Source organism: Stegodyphus dumicola, chromosome 3 (genome assembly GCF_044657685.1).
Source record: "Stegodyphus dumicola isolate Sdum_Otavi_A_Nest chromosome 3, ASM4465768v1".
Classification (NCBI taxonomy): domain Eukaryota; kingdom Metazoa; phylum Arthropoda; class Arachnida; order Araneae; family Eresidae; genus Stegodyphus; species Stegodyphus dumicola.
The window spans coordinates 221,065,960-221,088,871 of NC_140770.1; the positions used below are offsets into that span (position 1 = coordinate 221,065,960).

At 32.0% G+C, this 22,912-nt stretch overlaps 1 protein-coding gene across 1 annotated transcript in view; it reads right to left on the reverse strand.

The window, feature by feature from the left end:
• Positions 1-22,912, reverse strand: part of LOC118189870 (neural cell adhesion molecule 2-like) — a 616,409-nt gene that overhangs the window by 371,982 nt on the left and 221,515 nt on the right. The window contains exon 4 of the mRNA XM_085812484.1: positions 17,869-18,072. Coding sequence (XP_085668610.1) covers positions 17,869-18,072 — 204 coding nt within the window. The remainder of the gene's footprint in view (positions 1-17,868; positions 18,073-22,912) is intronic.

The window sequence follows — 22,912 nt, forward strand, 5'->3', positions numbered from 1 at the left end:
TTGAACGTCTTATAAGCCGACACTTCTCCTCTTCCCACCAGACCTCAATCTCTGACTTTTGGCTATGAGGTTATCTCAAAAGCACTGTTTATGGTGATAATCTAAACAATTTGGCAGAAATGAAAAATGTGATACACTGACATGTCCGTAACATTCGTCCTGATATGCAAAGAGCTGCTGTTGAGAATGCAGTAACAGGATTTAACTTGCTTTCGGAAAATGCTGAACGTTACATTGAACATGCTTTGTAATACGTTTCGGAAAATATTAAACACATTTTAAACAGATGTTTTCGTGTCTATTTCATTTAAGAATATTGTATACAGCGCCATTATTCCCCTGGTGGTGAGTTTTTGAACTCTTTTTTTCCGCGGAAAATAAATTCCCATAACCTCCTTTAAACGATTCCCAAGTTTGATAACATTTGGTCTGGCAGTTTTCCTTTTATGAGCATTTCAAATTGAAACTTTAATTATAACCACCATGTAAATTTAACTTTAAAAGTTTGACAGTTTGGTTCAAGTACCAGCTTTAAATATATATATATAATAGCAGCTATTAGCGCTATTTATCTCTTACCTAATGTACCCACTTTATATATTATCTCCAACCTTTTTAAGTTTTAAAGTTCTTATACAAAAACTTTACTGTATTGAAGGTTAGCAGCCTCCTTACTTTTATATCTTGCTAGTTTAACATCTTTCAAAATATAACTTACCAGTATGGATGCACACTTTTAAAATAATTCTACTTTAATTAAACTTAGGAGATAATATAATCAATTAATCAATACGGTTTAGGAAATAAATTATTATTAACTAACTTTGCAGCAATTGCGCAAGTAATAATAACTTGTATTCGCACTAAATGGATTTAAGTTCATACAACATTTGATATGCTAAATAGCAGCTATTAGCGCTATTTATCTCTTACCTAATGTACCCACTTTATATATTATCTCCAACCTTTTTAAGTTTTAAAGTTCTTATACAAAAACTTTACTGTATTGAAGGTTAGCAGCCTCCTTACTTTTATATCTTGCTAGTTTAACATCTTTCAAAATATAACTTACCAGTATGGATGCACACTTTTAAAATAATTCTACTTTAATTAAACTTAGGAGATAATATAATCAATTAATCAATACGGTTTAGGAAATAAATTATTATTAACTAACTTTGCAGCAATTGCGCAAGTAATAATAACTTGTATTCGCACTAAATGGATTTAAGTTCATACAACATTTGATATGCTAAATAGCAGCTATTAGCGCTATTTATCTCTTACCTAATGTACCCACTTTATATATTATCTCCAACCTTTTTAAGTTTTAAAGTTCTTATACAAAAACTTTACTGTATTGAAGGTTAGCAGCCTCCTTACTTTTATATCTTGCTAGTTTAACATCTTTCAAAATATAACTTACCAGTATGGATGCACACTTTTAAAATAATTCTACTTTAATTAAACTTAGGAGATAATATAATCAATTAATGAATACGGTTTAGGAAATAAATTATATATATAGATATATATATATATATAAGTACAATCTTTTATATTAATCCTCTTAGAAAGAATGTTTTAAGAAGCTAATTTTTCTCTCGTGTTACAGATTGTATAAAAAACATGATCTTTAATATGATTTAGATTGTTTCAGCCGATATAAGAATCGGGTTACTCGATGGTACAGAATAAACCCTGCTGGACTGTTTTATTTCTTTGTCATTTAGCAAAAATCTTTTAATTAAAATATTTATCCTTTGGACCTCGCTTTAAAATTTATTTATAGTTAAAATGACTAGAAAATGAAAAGCTGTCTTCAACTGAAACGCAATTCATGTAATTGATATTTTAAAAAATTGACAAGAATCCAAAATTTATGGATGTCTAGCAATCGAAAAATCTTAATTTTCTTGTGTGAGCACTGAAAATAACTAGAAGGAAAGAAGAAAATTAGGGAGAAAAGTAAGCAAACATTTTCAGGGAAAATTGGCTGTCAGACATACCAAGATGTTTCAAAAAGTTGGACGCTTTTGAATATACTTTCAGGATACTTCAAAGAATTTAGGCCTCCAAAGAGAAAACACTTGTGCACCAGCAAATACCATCAATTGAGCTTGTGTCAGCAGAAAAGACAAAAACGATATCATTGCAGATTAAAATGAAGAGCGACTGGTTTTAGACTATATGGTTGTATAAATTTAAATGACGTTATAGAACATCATATCGAATCATAAATGGAGAATACCATGATTTTATCAGTCGAATTATTTAAAGATTCAGGAGTTTATCTAGTAATGTATGTGGATGTCACCTAAAGGCGTTTTTTTTCCCTCCTGATGAAACAGCGGCCGAGCGGTAAAGTCGCTGAGAACTGGTAGTTCGGTTTGAGGTTCGAATCCCGCAAACGGGATGGCTGCATGGGCGTTTTCATGGTTTTCCCCATGTGTAACGTGTATGCGAGCCAGTTTGCCTTAGAACGTCCTCCACGAAGGCATCCCTCCCCTTAGGCAGATAGCCCTGGTGTGCTTTGTCATAATTAAATAAACCAAAACCCCTTGATGAAACCAGTCTTTCCTTTTATCTCATACCTTCAAAGTGTTTAGCCTCTAAAGACTGATAAAAGCTCTGACGAAATACTTCGTGAAGAACTTTCTATGGGAAACCAGCTGTCATACACGGTACACATGAAAAAATCCACAAAAACGCCCATGCAACCAGTCCGTTTAACGGGATTCGAACCCCGGAGTGAACTACCAGTGTTCAGCGACTTTACCGCTCTGCCGTTTGTGGGCCTTTATGAAATGGAAGGCGATAACTTTATGTAAAATGATTGTCAGAAATATCAAGATTATTTCGAAAAGTTGGATGCTTTTTAATATACTTGCAGAATGCCTAAAGAAAAAGAGCAAGAATAAAGTGGAATGCCTGAAGAAAAAGAGAAGAAAAAATAAATTTTTGCGTAAAATTTAGTATTAGTAATTTTTTTTTTTTTTTTTTTTTTATTTAAAACTTTTTTTAATCTTATGATAATCGATTCTTGCGATTTCGAAAATAAAATATTTGACTAAAATATGAATAACATTTTAAGAAACCAAATGTAGGATAAAATTCTGTAAAGTAATGGGCACAATGATAAAACTGTTTAAAGCAGTGTATGCAAGTCATCCTAAGTTAAAATGTCGGTTATACATCTCTCTTATTTATATATTTCTTTTCTGAACGGAACATTGAAAGGCGATGTAACTGTGCTTTACTGTATTTTCTCTTTCAATATATGCTGTTTTCAAACGCATCGTAGTCTGGGTTACAAAGTATTCTTCCGAAAGAAACGCAACTCAGATAAATAAAATCAAATTGTGGAAAATTTATATTAATAAATACATTTAAAATGCTCAGTTCGAAGGAATAAATAGAAAATTTTAAAACAATTATCTGAAGAGACAATGCAACAAAAACAATTAAAATAAAAGTATAAAAATTTAAAAATTACCTAAAATAACAACTATGACAAAAAATATATATAAAGAAAACTATTTGAAAAAAAAATAAATAAATAAACGCTGCACCTTTATTTACGCAGTTCGAATAGGTAAATAGCAATTTTTAAAACAGTTATTCGGAAAAAAAAAAAAAAAAAAAAAAAAAAAAAAAAAAAAAAAACATGCAACTTAAACAATTAAAATGAAATTCGAAAAAAGAAAAAATTACTTAAAATAATAAGTTATAATTAAAAATATAATACAAAGAATATTATTTGGAAAAAAGGAACGATGGTGCCTTTTTTTCCTCTTACGGGAAAGGAAACTAGGTTGCCATATATTAAGAAGTTCGCCAAGTGAACTAATTTTGGCTCAAACTGAATAAAAAGCGATTTAATAAATTGTTGAATTTCTCCGTAAATTTCGCACCAAATTTTACAAAATTTAATATTTAGGCATAATTTGAATCGTAGAATCGAAATATGTAAAAAAATTGGTATGTTATTTCAGAAAAAGTCCGATTTTGTGTCAAAATACCTATGTTAGAATAGTGTTATATATAAATCTAATATATATCCTAAGTCGCGCTTTCGAGACATGAAGAACGCAATTTGAATTTTGTCAAAGGGCCCAGTGATTTTTTTATTAACAGACTGAATCGAACAGCAGTGAAACATTTTTATATCCAGCGCCCGAGACTCTATATCGGTAATTCTAAAGCTATCTGCTTATAATATTTTGTGATTTTCCTTTTGAATCGAATTTGATGTGGAGTACGTGCGAACAATGTGATATTTAGTAATTAAAGTTAACACACAAACCATTAATTAAAAAGGACAAGATTGTTTTTTGAAATATCTTACTAAGAAAATTGAACACTGATATAATAAACTAAGAAAAGACCAAAAACAAAATATAAAAAAGCATGCTAAAACTTAACTCTGAAAAGGCTATTTTAAACATAAGTTGCTATGCTGCTATGGAAAACTTTGTAATTTTGCTGTTGAATTTTTTGCGGTGTATGTGCGGGGAAAACGATGTTTAATGATAAAGTTAAAAAGACAAAAGAAATAGGTTAGCAGGAGTGAGTGCAAGAGCAGATTAGCAGAGAGCAAGCTCAGCGAGAGCGTAAAAAATGCTTAATTAAAACTTTTGGGGGAGCGTTAAAATGTAAAACCTTCAAGATTTCTTTTTTTATTACATTATTTGTCCAAATGGGCTTTGTCCCTGAAGGAATATTGTTTTCATTTTGCGATTTTGCTTTGAATCACTATAAATGTCCGTTTCAATTTTCAAACTGTTGCCACCAAATGTTAGAGTCCTGCATTATATTTTCAGAAATTAAATCATGAAAAATCTGCATAAATGTATGTATATTTCTCGCATTGTGATAAAACAACTGTACATAGAGCCATCGAATTTTGAATGACGTAATCCTCCTACGAATATGGGCATGTGGAAGACCAAATTTGAAATTTGAAATTTGTTTTATTATCGATTTCATATTTTAAAAATTTTTACTTATTTAAATTTTTGATTAACAAACTCAAGGATTTCAAAGCGAGCAATAGGAACACTCTACGGGAAAAAAAAAAAAAAAAAAGTTTTATTTTCAGCGCGCGGAACTGTGTATCGGAAATTCTAAAGATATGCTCATTTTAAAATTCTTTCTCGACATTGCTATTGAACTGAATTTTATGGTTTAAGTGCAGAGAACATGATATTTAATCAATATATGAACATGATATTTAATCAACACCCACAACGTTAAAAAACGCCTTTTTGAACGTGATTTAAAGTCTGAAACTTTTCAGATTTTTGTTTTGACTGTTTAATTATAGAAGAAATTAAAAGGAATGTGGGAAGAGGAAAATTATACCTTTCAACAAACAAGAGAAAGCTATAGTTCTAGGTAGAACCTATATATTATTATTTAAATTCTTCAATTATCAGAAACGCCGTAAACCAAAATTATTTGTTTATTCTATTTTCTCCTCCTGTAGAACTGTTTTCTGCAATGTGAGCGCATCGCATTTGTTACAGTGAGGACAACTATGTGAGTTATAGCTAGGAAACAAATAACCTTCTCAGTTATCCAACTATGCAGTAAATCGATGACATCAGTGTTTTGGAATTAAGCAAAATCAGTGACGCAGGGCTTTGTTTATAATCGTATAATATATCACATTTTCATTGGCCTACTGCTCACTGGCTTGTTTGATCTCCAGTGTGCAATTAGCTAAAAAGCAATTAACTTGCTGAGAATGCAATCCACTGAAAATACACTCAATGAGTTGAATTCGAAAAAACGACTTACCTTAAAGCTAGTAGTTGCCATAGAGAGAGAGAATGAAACCCTATTATCTATCATTACTTTGAAAAATCTTATCCAAAAATGTAACAAATGATCAATGCATGCATTTGTCCAAAATATGTAGACATCGTCTCCTTACATCTAAGTAAATAAAATTAAAATTTTGCTTCTTTTAATATTTTACGATTTTTATCCATGCAGTTTACTATCTGTTTGCTGATTGGAGCCGATCTGAGAGCAGAGCGAATTAATTTCTTTGGTAAAAACTGAAAGCAGGAAAACGTTCGAGACCTAAAAGGAAGAAAATTTAAAAACATCTTTCAAACAAACTGATCTTTCCCTACAAGGGGAAATTTTGCATATCCGACAAAACTCTTTCTGTGCAATATTTTCCAATGGCTAGAATACAGAGAAAAGAATGTACAAATATTAATTTTTTATTTATTTATTTAGTTAGTTAGCTTTAGTCATTTATTCCTCTTACGTCGACTTTTAGAATGCTAGATATTCCCGTCGGCCCTCTGACGTTGATTAGCCTTCTTTAAAATTTCTGGCATCAGATTTCGGAAATATATGAGAAAACTATTGACAAAATGAAACTTTCTTTGGAAAGATAAAAGAAGTGGAGAATCGCCATGTCAAATAAATTCCTTCAAAAACTGCTCAAATCCTCAGAAACTAACAATATCCGATTTATTTCTTTCTCTGGAATCGAGTCAATCCTATAATCCTAGCCCTCCAGGCGAGAAACATCACTATTTTCAATTCAGTTGTAACTCAAGGGATTTTTTTTCTCCTTTTAACAATACCCATAAATAGCCATATGATGAAAACAAAAGACAGTTATTTGTTTTCCCATTAAAAATATCTTGCATTACAGTGTAAAAAATAATTCTCATTTATTTCAAAGCAATATTTTCATATAATATATATATATATATATATATATTCATATATCATCAATTAAAATCTCAAAAATCTGAACGAAAAAGGAAATGCCGCATTAAATATTTGAAAGTTAAACCTATATTCTCCATGTAATAAAATAAACTGGTAAAACGCAAATTACAGAAAATTACAAAATAAAAAAAATAAAAAAAAATCATTTCAAACAGGATAATTATAAAAAAAATGGGAAAATTTGTGCATATTAAAACCAAAACAATAAAAAAATTAATCTCCTTTCTTTAACGCTTCAAACAGAACTTGTCAAGGGAAAAGTGTTTTAAAGCCTTAAACCAAGTTGATTAAAGAATGACGAAAAACATGTTTCGTTCCAATAAATTCTCTGAGATTTTAAACCACATTTATTTAATCCAATTTATTTTCAAGCTTAATTTTATTTTTAAAAGCCTCATAAAATTCTTCCTTTTCCCGATATGTTTTCTCCACTCTATAGGACAAAATTATATACAAATGCAAAAAGCATTATCTAAAAATTATAAAAATGGCCTAAGGCTAAAGATGTATCAATTACTATAGAAAAATAAAAATAACGTATGTTTGCAGAATTAATAATATTCAAATAAAAATTGGAGGTTAACAATTTAACAGGAATAGCATATAGCAAAACAGGAACAAAAGCTACAAAATTAGAACAACTCGGTAAAATTACGTAATAAAAATAATGTAACAAATAGTTGAAAGTTCTTTGGTTTCTTTCAAGGAGCAGCCGATACATTTTCAACAGAACCACGTTTCTGAATTTTATCTGGATCATTACAAATTCATGAAACTTCGGATTTTGTGGAGAACATTAGGTTGCAATTATAAATTGTGAAATATTTAAAAAAGTTTTGAAATTTAGAAAATAATTAATGGGGACGTGAACAATATACAAAGCCCTCTCCGAGACTCGATTTCCAGACATCCCGAATACGACGCCTCGAGTGTGCTTCCAGTTACGCCACGAAGTCATGCGGAAAGGAGGAAGAAAATACCTCATAAATGTGAAACGTTAAATTAATATTTTTGGAAATATTTAAAAAAAACCTAAGAAATGGCCAAATTGCTAAACAACTGCCATAAATCAAAAGCAATTAATTTTTTAAAGAAAGAAACCAAAGGAAACGAAACTAAATTACTTTTCTTTAAATTTGAACGTTGCAACCTAAAATGGGAACTATATTCCAAGAGAAAAAGGCCTAAAGTTATGAAAAAAAAAATAAATTGAATGCTAAATTAATTCGACAATAAAGTGTATGGAATACGATAAAAGAAAATTAAAAACTTGTGATAACGAAGTTCTTTGGTTTTATTGTGCATAGTTCATGTGATTGCAAAGACCTCAAACTAATTCGAACTATCAGCATTCAACGGTCTAACTCATCCGTCACTGGAAGGACATAGTAACACGATGATAGTTAGTTCCCTAAAATGAAAACTATAAATTCGAGATCTGAGTTGTGTTGTACAGAAGTCGATGCAAAATGTGAAAATGATTAAGAGTGTAAAACGCAGTTATAAAATTAGTAAATCACTGATATAAGATGTTTCAAACTTGAAAAAAAATTGTGAAATTTAAAACTTAAACTAAATTTAATTTTAAAATTATTGAAAGAAATTTTAATAAAAGTGTTTGTTCGTGCTTGAGCGATTACAGCTGCCTCTCGATGTATTCAAGTTTCTGTTAGAGTATTAAGTATGAAATTTTCAGTTGTGAAAACTAAGCGGGGTTTATCGCGATTTAAGTGTGAATAAAACTAGTTATATGATGCAGTCCACTGGCATACGTTTTGTGCAAATGTGTGAGTTATTATTTATAAAAGAATAAACATGATTCGATCAGCCAGAGAGAATGAGCTCATGGATTTTTCTCAAGGAATTTTTGTTGTGATTTTAGATTGAATTATATTCAGTTGACAGTTTTAGCATAAAAAGCAGTTCCAGTTATTTGAATTGAGAGTAATTTTTCTAGCTTGGAATATCATTATGTCGATAATCGTTAAACTAAAAAAGGATGAGTTAAGACTCATCCTTTTTTAGTAATTAATAAAGTATTTAATAGAGAATAGTGATGTCTACAAAGATACTGAGTAAATAAAAGTGTAGTCAGTTCTGTAATCGAGGAAATGAAGACTAAAAAAATCAGACAATGAAATAAAAGTTGAGTTAGAGAAGATTAAGCTTGCTCAATTAGAGAAAGAACTCGAAATCGCGAGCACTCGAAAGAATTTTCCGCAAAACACGGCACTTTCGATGGCTAGTGAGGATGCAGATTCTTCCAATAACAGCTTTGAAAATTTAACTAAGAATTTTAGAACATTATACCTATTCCGATACCATCGCGAACGGAGTCATTTAGCATATTTTTCAATTTCTTATTAAAGCATCTAAACCAAAAAAAAAAAAAAAAATCTATTCCCGTAGCGTTAAAATCAAAAATTCTTCTGAATATTTTAGGAGAGAAAGCAGAATAATTTAATGATTTTTGTGTTGGCAGAAGACTTCGATAAACTAAAAGTTTCGATAAACTAAAAGCTTCGGTGTTAAAAGAGTTTCAGCTAACATCACAAGCACGTTTAAATAGTTTTAGAAAAGCACACAAATTTGAAACAGAAAATTACTCTTAAGCTGCCTCGAGACTAAGTACAACATTTAAATATTACTGTCAACTGAGAAGATTGATTGATTTTAAGTCATTATGTGAATTAATTGTGTCAGATAAAACTTTCAGTTCATTTGATAAGGAATTAATGACACATATTGGCGACAAACAAGGTGAATCATTTTTTAAGCCACAGTAGTTAGGACGGGAATGTGACAATTATTTATCAACGAAAGGTAAAAATATAAGGGAATCTAATGCGTTTGCAAAGTATACTGCGGGAAATTAAAGTAAGCGGAATAAAGGTATCATGTATCTGGCTGTGGTGAGCCAATCAGCTGCCTGGCAGAGCCCAGCAAGTGAGAGAGACGACAGTTGCATGTTAGCCTCAGAGAAAGCAGGTGGTAGATTAACTATGTTTTAGGAGCGAGGTAGTGCTCCGAAGGTAAAATCCTAGTATACGGTGCAGCCTTGGCGCGATTTTGAAAATTATCGCCAACACCAAAAATGACCCAAACAACGTCTATGTACTATACACATGCCCAAACAGCGTCTATGTATATACTATACACTATATACTAAGTATATATTATGTATAACTATATATATTCTTTGAAAGACCCGTTTACTACTCATCGTATATGTCTCTTTTTTATTGCTCATCATAAAGTCGCCAAAAGTAGCCAAATCCCGTGTGCACCGGATACTAGGATTAAACCGCTCCGAGTTTACCATTATTCTTTAAACGTTAACTTTTTTACCATTATTCTTTGAATATTAATTTTTAATAAATGTTTGTTTCGTTTTCGTTATGGTGCCTTATTTATCCGTAAAACCATCACAGCACGCTCTCCTTCTAGAACCAGAGCGAACGAGGGTGACTGGATTTTGAGAAAAGGTGAGAAATTTTTGTTGTAATTTTAAGGAAAATTTCTTCTAAATATGTTTAAGGGAGTAGTTAAAAGTGATTTGATTTTGGTGTTGAAGGAACTCGGTAAAGAAGCCGATTCTAGTTTAAAAGTTGTAGAATTAAAAGATAAGCTTTTAAGTTCTAAAGAGTATTTGAAAGATAAAGATTTTGTTATTGAATTTCTTAATACTACGGCTGAAGAAAGGAAAAAGTCAGAAGAAATTGTGAAATTGCGTTTGATGCAAATCGAAGGTAACAACGAATCTAGTAACAACATAGAAAACACACTTTCATTACATAAGCTTCTGAAAGCTGTACAGGCATTATCGATTTCTGTACCTAAAAAGGGTGAAGCATGAAACTTATTTTTTGATTCAATAGAAAGGGCTTTTAAGCATAAGAACGTACCAAATGAGTTTGAGTCTGAACTTTTACTTAAACTGATAGGTGATAAATCTTCTAATATTCTAGTATATATTAAAGATGATGATTTGAAAGATTATGAAAAAATTAAATCTTTAATCCTTAAGGAATATGAAACATCGCCAATTATATGTTTAGAAAATTTGACGGGAGAAACTCATTTGCAGTTCGCCTCTCGTTTAAGATCATGTTGGATCGATTATTGTAAAAGTAGTGTGTGTGTGTGATTATGGCAAAGCCTCGAGGGCTATCTGCCTAAGGGGAGGGATGCCTTCGTGGAGGACTTTCTAAGGGAAACTGGCTCGTATACACGTTACACATGGGGAAAACCACGAAAACGCCCATGCAGCCAGCCCGTTCGCGGGATTCGAACCTCGGACCGAACTACCAGTGTTCAGCGACTTTACCACTCGGTTGCTGGTGGGCTATTGTAAAAGTAGAAACGTCAATGATTTTGAGTCTTTATTTAACTTAATAATTTCTGACAAACTTTTTCAAACGTTGGATAGTGATTTAGCGTGCCATGTTGCAGTTCGACAGGGTGAAAGTTGGCTACGCCCAGAAGAACTAGCGAAAGAATCCGACACTTATTTCATCGCAAAAGGTAAATCTTTTGATGACATAAGACGTGAAAAACGCACTAATGTTCGTGATTCATACAACAAAAACTCTAAATATATTTCACCAGCGCTAAGAAAAGTTTCAGTGGTAAATGAACAGAAACATTCGTTTAAACCGCGAGAATGTTACGTGTGTAGTAGCAGTTTACATTTGGCTAAGGATTGCCCGAACAGGCGAAATAAATTTGAGAGGTCCAATAAACTGAACGATAATTTTTCGGTCAAACCGTTTGGTTTATTAGATTAGGCAAAGCACTCGAGGGCTATCTGCCTTAAGGGAGGGATGCCTTCGTGGAGGACTTTTTAAGGGAAACTGGCTCGTATACACGTTACACATGGGGAAAGCCACGAAAACACCCATGCAGCCAGCCCGTTCGCGGGATTCGAACCTCGGACCGAACTAGCAGTGTTCAGCGACGTCACCGCTCGGCCACTGGTGAGCCCGGTCAAACCGAAAGTTAACTCTTCAAGTAAACCGAAGGACAATGCGGTTGTTACAAATGTAAATTCTAAACATTTACAAAAACGCGAGTGTTCCGACGGAAAACTTATTTTTTATTCCTTGGAAAAGATTACTATTTACATTGCAGGGAAGCAAGTAGAAGCTATAAAAGATTCAGGTACGGAAATACCAATTTTGAACACTACATTAATTACTGATTTAAAAATAGAAAGTAAGGGTAAAATAATTTTAAGTTCTGCATTTGGCGACGTCATAGAGGCAACGTTAGCAACTATTCCCATGTGTTACAAAAAAACCAAATAGTTGTCTATATTCGCGCGTAGAAGCTCTTTTCGCGTTGACAGATAAGCTCAATGTTTAATGTTTAATTACACCAGATGTATGGGATCGCATATTTGAAGACGAGAATGAATCAACAGTCTTCCCTGAAAAAAAACCGGAAACTCATGAACAAAAACAACGTGAGGTTGGCGCCGTTGAACTGTCAAATGTAAATCTTTTTTATAGTTCAGTTGCGAATCAGAATGATGATTGGTTTGGTTTGGTTTATTGAGATTATGGCAAAGCACACTAGGGCTATCTGCCTTCGTGGAGGACTTTCTAAGGGAAACTGGCTCGTATACACGTTACACATGGGGAAAACCTTGAAAACACCCATGCAGCCGCCCCGTTCGCGGGACTCGAGCCTCGGACCGAACTACCAGTGTTCAGCGACTTTACCGCTCGGCCGCTGGTGGGCCAGAATGATGAAAGACTAAACAGTTATTCGGAATCGAATAAATTTAAGGTCGATCAGAGAAACTGCCAAACATTAATAAATTCTTTTAAGGACGCAGAATTAGGGAAGAATAATTTCTTTTTACAAGACGAATTATTATTTCATAAAGAAAACATTTGTGGGGAATACATACAACAATTAGTTTTGCCCGAGAATTACCGAAATAAAGTCCTTCAATTAGCTCATGATTCCATATTCGGAAATCATTTAGGTATGAGGAAAACTAAAAAAAAGAATTAAGCTTTCATTTTATTGGCCGAACATATCCAAAGATGTATAAAATTATTGTAGAACATGCGAAAGATGTCAATTAAAAAGTCCGGTAAGACAATCGGATAAAATTCCGATAACTCCTATTGTTCGCGCGCCATAGCCTTCAGGAAAGAAATATAAATATTGTTTGTGTTTGAGAGATAATCATTCAAAATGGCCAGAAGTCATACCTTTAAAAAGTCTTTCCGCTAAAGCTACTTGTGAGGCTCTTTTAGATATTTTTATGAGAACCGTTATTCCAGAAATAATTTGTAGTGATCAAGGCACTAATTTTACATCACAATTAACTCAAGAATTCGAAAAAAGGTTAGGAACTCATCCTCGTTTTTCGACACCTGGTTACCCAGCATCAAACGGCTCAGTGGAAAATGGAATGGGGTATTTAAGCAAATGTTATATTATATAATTCGCACAGATCCTGCTAATTGGGACATACACATACCTTATTTACTTTTTGCGTATCGTGAAGTTCCAAATTGCACTATAGGTGTATCTCCATTTATACTTATGTACGGTCGTGAAGCTAGAGGTCCCTTAGCTGTGTTAAAATCATCATGGTCCGGTGAAATACCATTACCTTTTAATCTGAGTAATTAAGCAGTTGATTATCTACAAGAATTAAAGATAAATTTAGAGAAAGCATCTGAGCTCGCTTCTTTATCTGCCGCGGAAAAACAAGAAACTTATGCATATTATTTTAACCGTCGCAAAAGTTTGAAAGAATTTTAAAATGGTGATTTAGTATATTTACTTATACCAGACTCTAGCAACAAGCTATGTGCTAGGTGGACAGGTCCAGGTGAAGTTGTTGAAACAGTAAATCCTCATTCTTATAAAGTTAAATTACCAGATGGGAGTGTGCAGCATGTTCATGTAAACAAAATAAGAAAATTTTATGTTCGAACACAAACTGTGGGGGTGATATTTGAAGATGATTCTGAGTTTGGGAAAATTAATGCAACTCCAAATAAAGGAGATTGCGCAGCAACTAGAAGGGACATCGAGGTGGATATTAGTCATTTAGAGGGTAGCAAACAAAAGAAATTACACGAGCTCTTACTCAAGCACATCGCGTTATTTTCTTGTGAGATCCAAATAGCCAGCGTTGGTGAACATAGAATTCGGTTGTTACCTGGAGCTGAAAGAAAAAGGTCATATATCTATAAGATCACAGAATCTTTGAAACCTGAAGTAGATAAACAGATCGAGGAATTAGAGAGCTTGGGTCTTATTGAGCCAAGTGAAGCTGAAATAGCATACCCAGTCGTATGTATTGTCAAGAAAGACGGAAGTATGCGTTTATGTATTGATTTCAGGTTCTTGAATCAAGTAACCAAGCCTGTTGATTTTCTAATAGAGAATGTGACTGATCTAATCAATAAAATTGGACACGCGAATATTATCACCTGTTTAGATGTCTTGAAAGGTTACTGGGAAATACCTTTAGAAGAAGAAAGTCGTGATTTAACTTCATTCAAGACACATCGTTCCCAATATCGTTGGAAAGTGATGCCTTTTGGATTAAAAAATGCAGCTTCTACTTTTCAGCGAGTGATGAATGATGCCTTAAGAAAACATGGTGATTTTTGGAAAGCATATATTGATGATATTGCTATCTTTTCACCAGATTGGAATTCGCATCTCAAACATTTAGATGCTGTGCTAACTAAATTAAGTGATCTCAGATTTACGGTGAATGTAAAGAAATGTCTTTTTGCACGTTCGGAGATAAAGTATTTAGGACATATAATAGGAGCTGGAAGACATGAACCTGATCCTGAAAAATTACAAGCCATTGAAATTATAAAAAGTACTAAAACAAACATGTTGCATACATGTTGCATACATGCTCTAAAGAGTGTATTAGGCTTATTCAACTATTATCGTGATTACATAAAGAATTATGCAGAAATAGCTCGCCCATTGACGGAGCTTACGAAAAAGAAAATTCCTGAGATAATTCCATGGACTGATAATGAGGAATCAGCATTTCAAGATCCGAAACGTCGACTGCGTGAAGCACCAAAACTGTACAGACCAGAATCAGAAAAACCTTACACCATACAGTGTGATGCTAGTTCATATGGTGTTGGTGCTTGCTTATCACAACGAGACAGACAGCAAAGGCAGTTTGCATCCTATCAGCTTTGCGAGTCAAAAACTTTCCAAAACTCAGCAGAACTGGTCAACTATTGAATGCGAGGCTTATGCCGTTGTGTGTTCATTAAAAAAGTTCGAGTGTTGGGTGTTTGGATCGAATATCGAGCTGATCACAGATCATAATCCATTATTATATTTGAATAAGTCGGCATCGCATTCTGCCAAATTACAGAGATGGGCAATGGCACTTCAGCGTTATAATATTCATATTTCTCATTGCCCTGATGTACGAGTACAATTAAAAAATGCAGATGGTCTTTCAAGACTAGTTGGAGAATGAAATAGGTGTGAACTAAGTATGAACTAATATGTTTAAAACTGTGCATTAGTTACTTTCTTTTGTTCCGGAATTGTACGAGAGTTACTTTCCATCTGTTTTGAAAAAGAAATTACTGGTTTCCATTTAATGTTGCATTATAATATTGTGTTTTGAAATAGTTTTGCATACATGTTTTATTTCAGAACTCCAATATTGTATCAAAGCGTCTGTTGTGAGATGAATGTTTATTGCACTTATTTCAAAGTATGTTATTACGTCTTGTATACATATTCATATATTTTGAATTAATTATTAAGCATTGGTTTGTGGAGTATACAATTTAAGTTTGTGAACTCATTTGTTGGTTCAGTTTTCAGATTGTGCTTCGCTTTGGCATAGCACAATCTTACCCGGGGGTGTCATGTATCTGGCTGCGGTGAACCAATCAGCTGCCTGGCAGAGCCCAGCAAGTGAGAGAGACGACAGTTGCATGCTAGCCTCAGAGGAGGCAGGGGGTAGATTAACTATGTTGTAGGAGCGATGTGGTGCTCCGAGTTTACCATTATTCTTTGAACGTTAATTTTTTTACCATTATTCTTTGAACGTTAATTTTTTTACCATTATTCTTTGAACGTTAATTTTTAATAAATGTTTGTTTCGTTATGGTGCCTTATTCATCCGTAAAGCCATCACAAAAGAAAACGAACAAATCTTTCATTAGTTTAAAAAAAAAGGGTTCAAATTTGTTCCTATCTGAAATAAAGGGCGTTAAATTCATTTTATGCAAGAATAATGCAAGTGATAATTTAATTTCATGCCCACAATTTGAAAACCTTTCGGTTGAAGAAAGACTTAAATTTGCTAAAATGAATAAAGCTTGTTTCAAATGTTTATACCCTGAGTGTTAAATATTGTTCTATAAACTGTTTTTGTAGAAAGCCACATGATAAATTCTTATATTTTCGGAGAGAATTAAAAAATAGTAATGCTTCGTATGGGAAGGCAGATGTACCAGATGGCACTGAACAGCAGAGCGCAGTGAAGAAAAATGTGTTTGATGATTCGGTAAATTCTTCCCGCCGTTCTTCAAATTCGCAGCCAGTAGTCGCTACTAATTTCGCGAGAAACAAAACACAATGTGTTTTACTGTGGCATCTTAAAATTAAAGACAAAAATTCTGAATGGTAGGAAGTTAGATGTTTATAAGATGTAGGTTCTCAAACATGCCTAATGTCTGAAAATTGTGCAAATCTATTACAGCTTGAAAAATGGAAAATAAATTCATTAATTTTGGGATTGAATGACTCATCGATGGTAGTGAATGCAAATAGTTGTTGTAAATAAAAATATAAACATTTTCAAAAGGAGATTATTATAAAATTACGGATCTTTTTCCGCATGAAGCACTTGATGCGTGTGTTGAAATTTTGGATTTAGTCCCTTTATCTGATTATAATTTTAATGTCACAGGTAAAATTGATATATTAGTAGGCGCAGAGATGTTTTATGAACTTTTAACCCTTTTCGGCACGCTATCTTTTAAAGTCGGAGTTTTGATAAAAAAAAAAAAAAAAAAAAAAAAAAAAAGTAGGCAGTCTAATTAGGCCTAGAGGAGTGCACAAGTAAAATTCTGTGACGATAGCACTTATCGTTTTAATTCTGTGGGTGTGCCTAAAGTGGGCACAGTGATTGAATAGAGGTTCGAAAAGAGTGCTGGATCGAGTACTTTTGTCAATGAACTGGCCGATGAGATGCGGCGAAACAAAGAATACAGACACTCGGTTGTCCTAGATTATCGGTGAGCCCCGTCTGGGCACACCTAGGGTTCGCCGTTTGATTTTAGGCAAAATTTTAAGGTAAAAATATAAAACTAATATGGAATAAGGAGATTAGCATACAGCCAAAAGAATAACATAGAAATTTCTTTTCTAACATTTCCTTTTATAACCTAAAAAAATCTGGAAGTTTCCTTTGAAAAATGAGGGTCTTAAAAAACTGAACACGGCTAAAATATATGGACTGGTTGGTGTTGAGTTGCCCTGTACTATAAATAAAGAAGGTTCAGAGTAGCCTTATGTAAGATCTTTACTTTTATAAATCTATTTCTAGTTCAACTGACCTGGAATACACTGTTTTACTATAATATTTTTCTTTGTAAGTTGTTTCAAAAGTCAGGCTTTTTACATACCTTCTTTTAAATAGAAATATGTAACTATTTTAGCTGATATTGAAACTGATTTTAAATTTTAAATTATTACTTATTATTTAAGATTTGATTTAATTTTTCGATTGAAATAATTTTTAATCTAATTAGATTAACAGAATGATAACAAAGGATGATTTTTGGTATTAAAATAGTAAAGTTAACAATTCCTTAATATCACCGATTTCTTAGCAAATTATGACCCGTTTTTAATATATTTTCTACAGCAGTTAAAATATGGAATATTATATTGAATCCTATTCCAAAGCATAATTGTTCTGAAATGTCCGTGATAAAAATTTGAACTTTTATATTGCTAATCATAGATAAAAATGTTCAGAATGTCTACTGTAACTTGTCTCGCGGAAATTTAAATTTCCAGAATATTTCTTCAAACTATAAAATGGTATAGAATATATATTTTTGTACTTACAGTTCATATCCAGACTCACAGAGCTACTAACTGGCGCCGTTAGGTTAGAATTGGAGACTTCGCATGTTAAGGTCATGAGCAGGTCAGTTCGATGAAGGTTTGGAAGATGTATTTCATTTCTTGCGAATCCTTGAGGTGTGATATAATAAGTATCGTCGAGTAGCTCCGCTCCTTTCAGCCAACGAACTGAAGGGGATGGGTCACCTAGACAGACAAAAATTTAAAATCAACTTTTGTTATATACAAGGTATCGTAAATTAACCAAAAATAAATTTATGTATGAACATATCTTTTAGAATAAGAGCTCACTAACATTGCGTGCAACATAAATTCTGTCATTTTTTAAGATTTTGCAAATCTTCCTTACGAGCTCTTTCTAAGTAAGACCTTCTAAGTAAGTTTCTATGTTTAAAATTAACGAACACTGTGTTCTTTATAGTTCTTCAAAATAGCTCATTTCAATTACTTTAATTAATTAATGCAGTCAGAAATCACGGAATTAAATGCACTCTGTTAAATACGTATACCTCAAAAATGAAATATTTAAATTATATGAAGTTAATTTTCTCTACCACATTAATTGTGACTAAAATAAGAATAACAACATAGAGCAATATATATATCTACTGTCTGGACAACTAAAATGAATATTAAAAATAATATCCAAAACTGTAATAAAATAAGACAATCCAATATTAACAGGAAGTAATAATCTGGTATCGCTAATATTGCGTTCAGTGATGAATTAATAACATAAAGCAATTCAATATTAACGGAAAGTAATAATCTGCTATCGCTAATATTGCGTTCAGTGATGAACTAATAAAATAAAGCAATTAAATATTAACAGGAAGTAAAAATCTGGTATCACTAATATTATGTTCAGTGATGAACTAATAAAATATAAATACGCACGATTATTCGATCTTGGTCGGTGCCTGCAAAATAATTATGACTTACTTCTTTGGCAATATGAAGCAACTCCGTTAAATGATGGAACACAGAAAAAACTTTATTTAGCACTCAAAATGGGAACATACAAAACAAGAAGAAAAAAGAATTCTAACATTTAAAAATAAATTACATTCTTCGTGCGAGAGTCGCACGTGGCACTCGAGTCTGGTTTCAAATATTGCCATTCACAAATACCTTAATGTTCATCTATTTAGATTATTTAAACTATAAGATTTTAATAATATTTAAAGCTGTTACACTCCGTAACCTCGTTTGTATGGGAGTATTTGAAAGAGCTTACTCCGAATATACACAGAAGAAATCGCTGTGAATGCCTTTAAGCTACTTGAATACATCGTTTCCGGATTAGAAATGTATAGGACACGAGACTGAAGCAGGAAAATTTTGTAGCACAAATACCTTCAAGACACTGACATATTTCTTTATACTTTTCATTATCCCTCATTCCTAATGTACGTCTTCCAGAAACATTCATGCAAGTGAGTTCATATGACACATCTCCAGTAACAGTTATAAAGAAAAAGAAACAGCAATAGTGGCCAAACATCAGCAGGGCTATATATTCCCCATGTAAGAATGACCTGAGTCAAGGTTTCAGCAAAATCTATAATTCAGATGTCAGAAATCCTAGACACCAAGAATCAAAATCAAAATGAAATAAAATAAAAGCTAAGAAATCTGGTAGTAAAAATCTAAACTCAGCTAAGAAACCGAACATAAGAACAAGCAAATGATTAAAAATGTATTAGCAATGTATTGTCAATGGACTATGATATCGTGAGTTATACCATGAAGATGTGCATTTTTTAAATTTTATGAAGAAATGTTTTCCCTGAACATCAAGGGATAAATTTAGTTAAGATGCTTGTAATGTTGAATGTGGGGTACGGTGACTGAACAGGTTTGGTATGGTTTTCTTTATTTTATTATAAGAAAGCACTCAAGGGGGGATGAGTTCGTGGGGAATTTCTATGGGAATCTGGCTCGCAAACACGTGACTGCGCGAAGTTAAAAGCTGTTTATGTGTGTAATATCTGTTAGTTATTCAATCATTTTAAATATTTTTCTCTTAATAATTAAATGGACAGACTACATTTCATCAATTCATGTGATTTAAAAATCAGTTCTCTGCATAAATAAACCAAGATCGTGATACAACCTAAGTAGAGATATATTCCCTAAATAAATATTACAGTTTCATCTTTGAAAACGGTTCTACGTATTGAAAATATTTTAAGCAGCTCTGCCGAACTTCCTCAATCCCACCATTAAAAGTGAAAATAGTCCATTTATTCAGAGAAGAAAAAGTTTCCACGAAAGTTCTCCATAGTAACATATTCTGTTAATAATTACTATTTAGAATAACACTTCGACATCTATACCCCCCTGGTGTTTGCTGTGGTTACCTGAAATTACTTTTCCATTTCTAATTACATTGATATGCAAAATTAAAGAACAAGTTGAAAAATTAGCTTATCAGGGGAACGAAAGAGGTCCTTTAATATACTTCAGTTTATTGTTATGGCGGTCATTTAGATGAAACGTAATCTTTGTAATTCCTCTCCCTCATAAATATTGCACAGAAAATATTGCTGCACTTAAATATCTTGAAATTGTAATTCCTTTGACATAGAGCTGAAAAAATAAGTATATGGCTTATATTGTAACTAGAGAAAAAATAATAGTTCTAAACATGAGTAATTTCAAAACATTTGGAAGGTTGTGCTCCTAAGCTAAACGTTACTGATATTTTATTATAAGAAATAATAGTACGTACAAGCGCTTAAAATTGGACATAAGTTGAAGCAACAATGTTTCGTCCATTACATCCGTAATAAAAATGTGTTTTATGATTTCTTCCGTTTAATATTTCCCATATAACCATTTATTTCTGTAATAAAATGATTGTAATAATGCATAGTTTCATTTTAGTGCTTTAAATATCTATACGTAAAGTTCTATATCTTTTAAACAACTGTAAGAAAATTTATCAGCGTTTAGAAGAATATTTCTGTAGTTAATGAATGAACATTATTTATTAATCAAATAAAATAATAAATGTATTTTATTTAAACAGGTTACTCTTAAAATCAGGCCTTACAAATCAAAACTTTTAACACTTAAGTGCATGTAGTTGCTATTTGGTAACATACTCATATTTAGTCATGTAAATAAAATCAAAGCAAAATTTTAGCTTACTGCATAGTGTAACCAATTGGATGCATAGTGTTTATGCATACGTTTTTGAAAGTTTCAGTGTAACACCAACGGTGTAATGGTCATTATCGTGAGTTGATGTGTAAGGTGTGGATATCATTTGTGTTTACGAATTTTGGCTTTGTGTTTGTTGTTATTTTTGATGTATTAAAAATTTTAAGATTGTTTGAACAAGTTTATAAGGTATGTGTTATTACAAAAAATTGTTATTACACAGTTGCGTATCATATGTTTTTGCATAATGTAGCCATTGGGGAACAATAATATTTTTTTCAAAAACGTGAATAAAAACTTTAGATTTTTTTAATATTTTTCTTATTTTATTTGATATCAATTATAATGTATTTTTGGCATAAATTAAAAACATTCATGCATTTAAGGGTTAAAATAATATACTGAGCCAGTTGAATAAGACTGAGATAAATACATTGAGCCAGATAAAAATGTATTCCAGTATTATTAATAGCAATTAACAGAAACTCTTAGTTGCAAACTTTGATGAGATAGATAGATTGTACTAAAATTTCAGTGAACTCACATCAGGCAAGCGAATGTCAATTTTATGAACTTTGAGTTTCACTATTAGAAATACTTTTGCCTATATGATTGTTCAATCTCTTTCCACAAAATAATTTGAAACTTCATCATTATCGAAATTATTGTCAATGGTTTCCTTATTTTGTTCTTCATTTGAATCAGATTTTAAATCACTTCTTCACCGATTTTTAAATCTCTATTTATATTTCAATTTATAAATGTCTCAAAGATTTAAATCGTACATCTGCTGGCTGAAATAGCAATCTTTTCAAAGCAGATTGAAAATAAGAGCAGACGTAATCAGAAGTAGACAATGTTACGTAAATGTATTTCAGAAGAGATGTAGTAAAAAAGGTTGAAACGTTTTTTTTTTTTTTTTTTTTTTTTTTTTTTTTTTTTTTAAATTTTAATTTTAATTTTTTTTTTTTCGAAGCTGACTTCGCCCCCCGCTAGCTGTTTTCGCGTACTAGACAAAACTAAATAAAAATGAGTTATCAGTGAGGTTTATTGTAATAATAATATGAGGTTTATTGTAAATTTATAATAAAATGAGGTTTATTGTAAATTTTCAAATGCTTATTACAAATAATTAGTAAATAAATTAATAATAATAACAAATTAACAAATAAATTTTTATTTTAAATAATGTAATTAATTAACAAATTTATTTGTTAATTTATTATGGAAAAGAACACGAGGGCTCCGCCTTCGTGGAAGGCTTTTTAAGTTGGCTCGTAATCAAGTTAAACATAAGGAAATCTGCAAATTCTCATGTAGCTAACCTGTTGATAATCATTTGAACATGGATCGAAAAGTTAATGCTCCAGTGTCATCAGCCACTTGTTGTTTCGCGTAGAAAAAAGAATTTTTTCCATATCGAAAGCAAGAGAAAATACAGATACTTGGCTTGTGTTCTTACGAAACCCACCGCTTGGATTTCCGTTATTACAAAATCTCACTAATCCCAGTAAATATCTCATAAAAGTAATGTCAGTTTCCCCTCTAATGTTCAAACTGAAATTACTTATTCTGTCTTATCAGCAAATCAAGTCCTGTATTTTAATCATTTGCGTTCGAAAGTCGAAAGGCATGCGATGTAGGATAAAATGCTTCAGAATAGATAGCGTACTGAAATTTACAAAGCTTTTGAACCACTGATATGTTAAAAATGGCAACATGAATTTTCCTTTAGAATCGAAGTTAACAACATGCTTTGAGGATGTGGATAAAGTTGTAATAAATGAGCTGTTTATTGTGTTTACATATTATCCTAGAGATAGATTTGAGTCTGTATAGTTAAGTTATTTTTGAACAG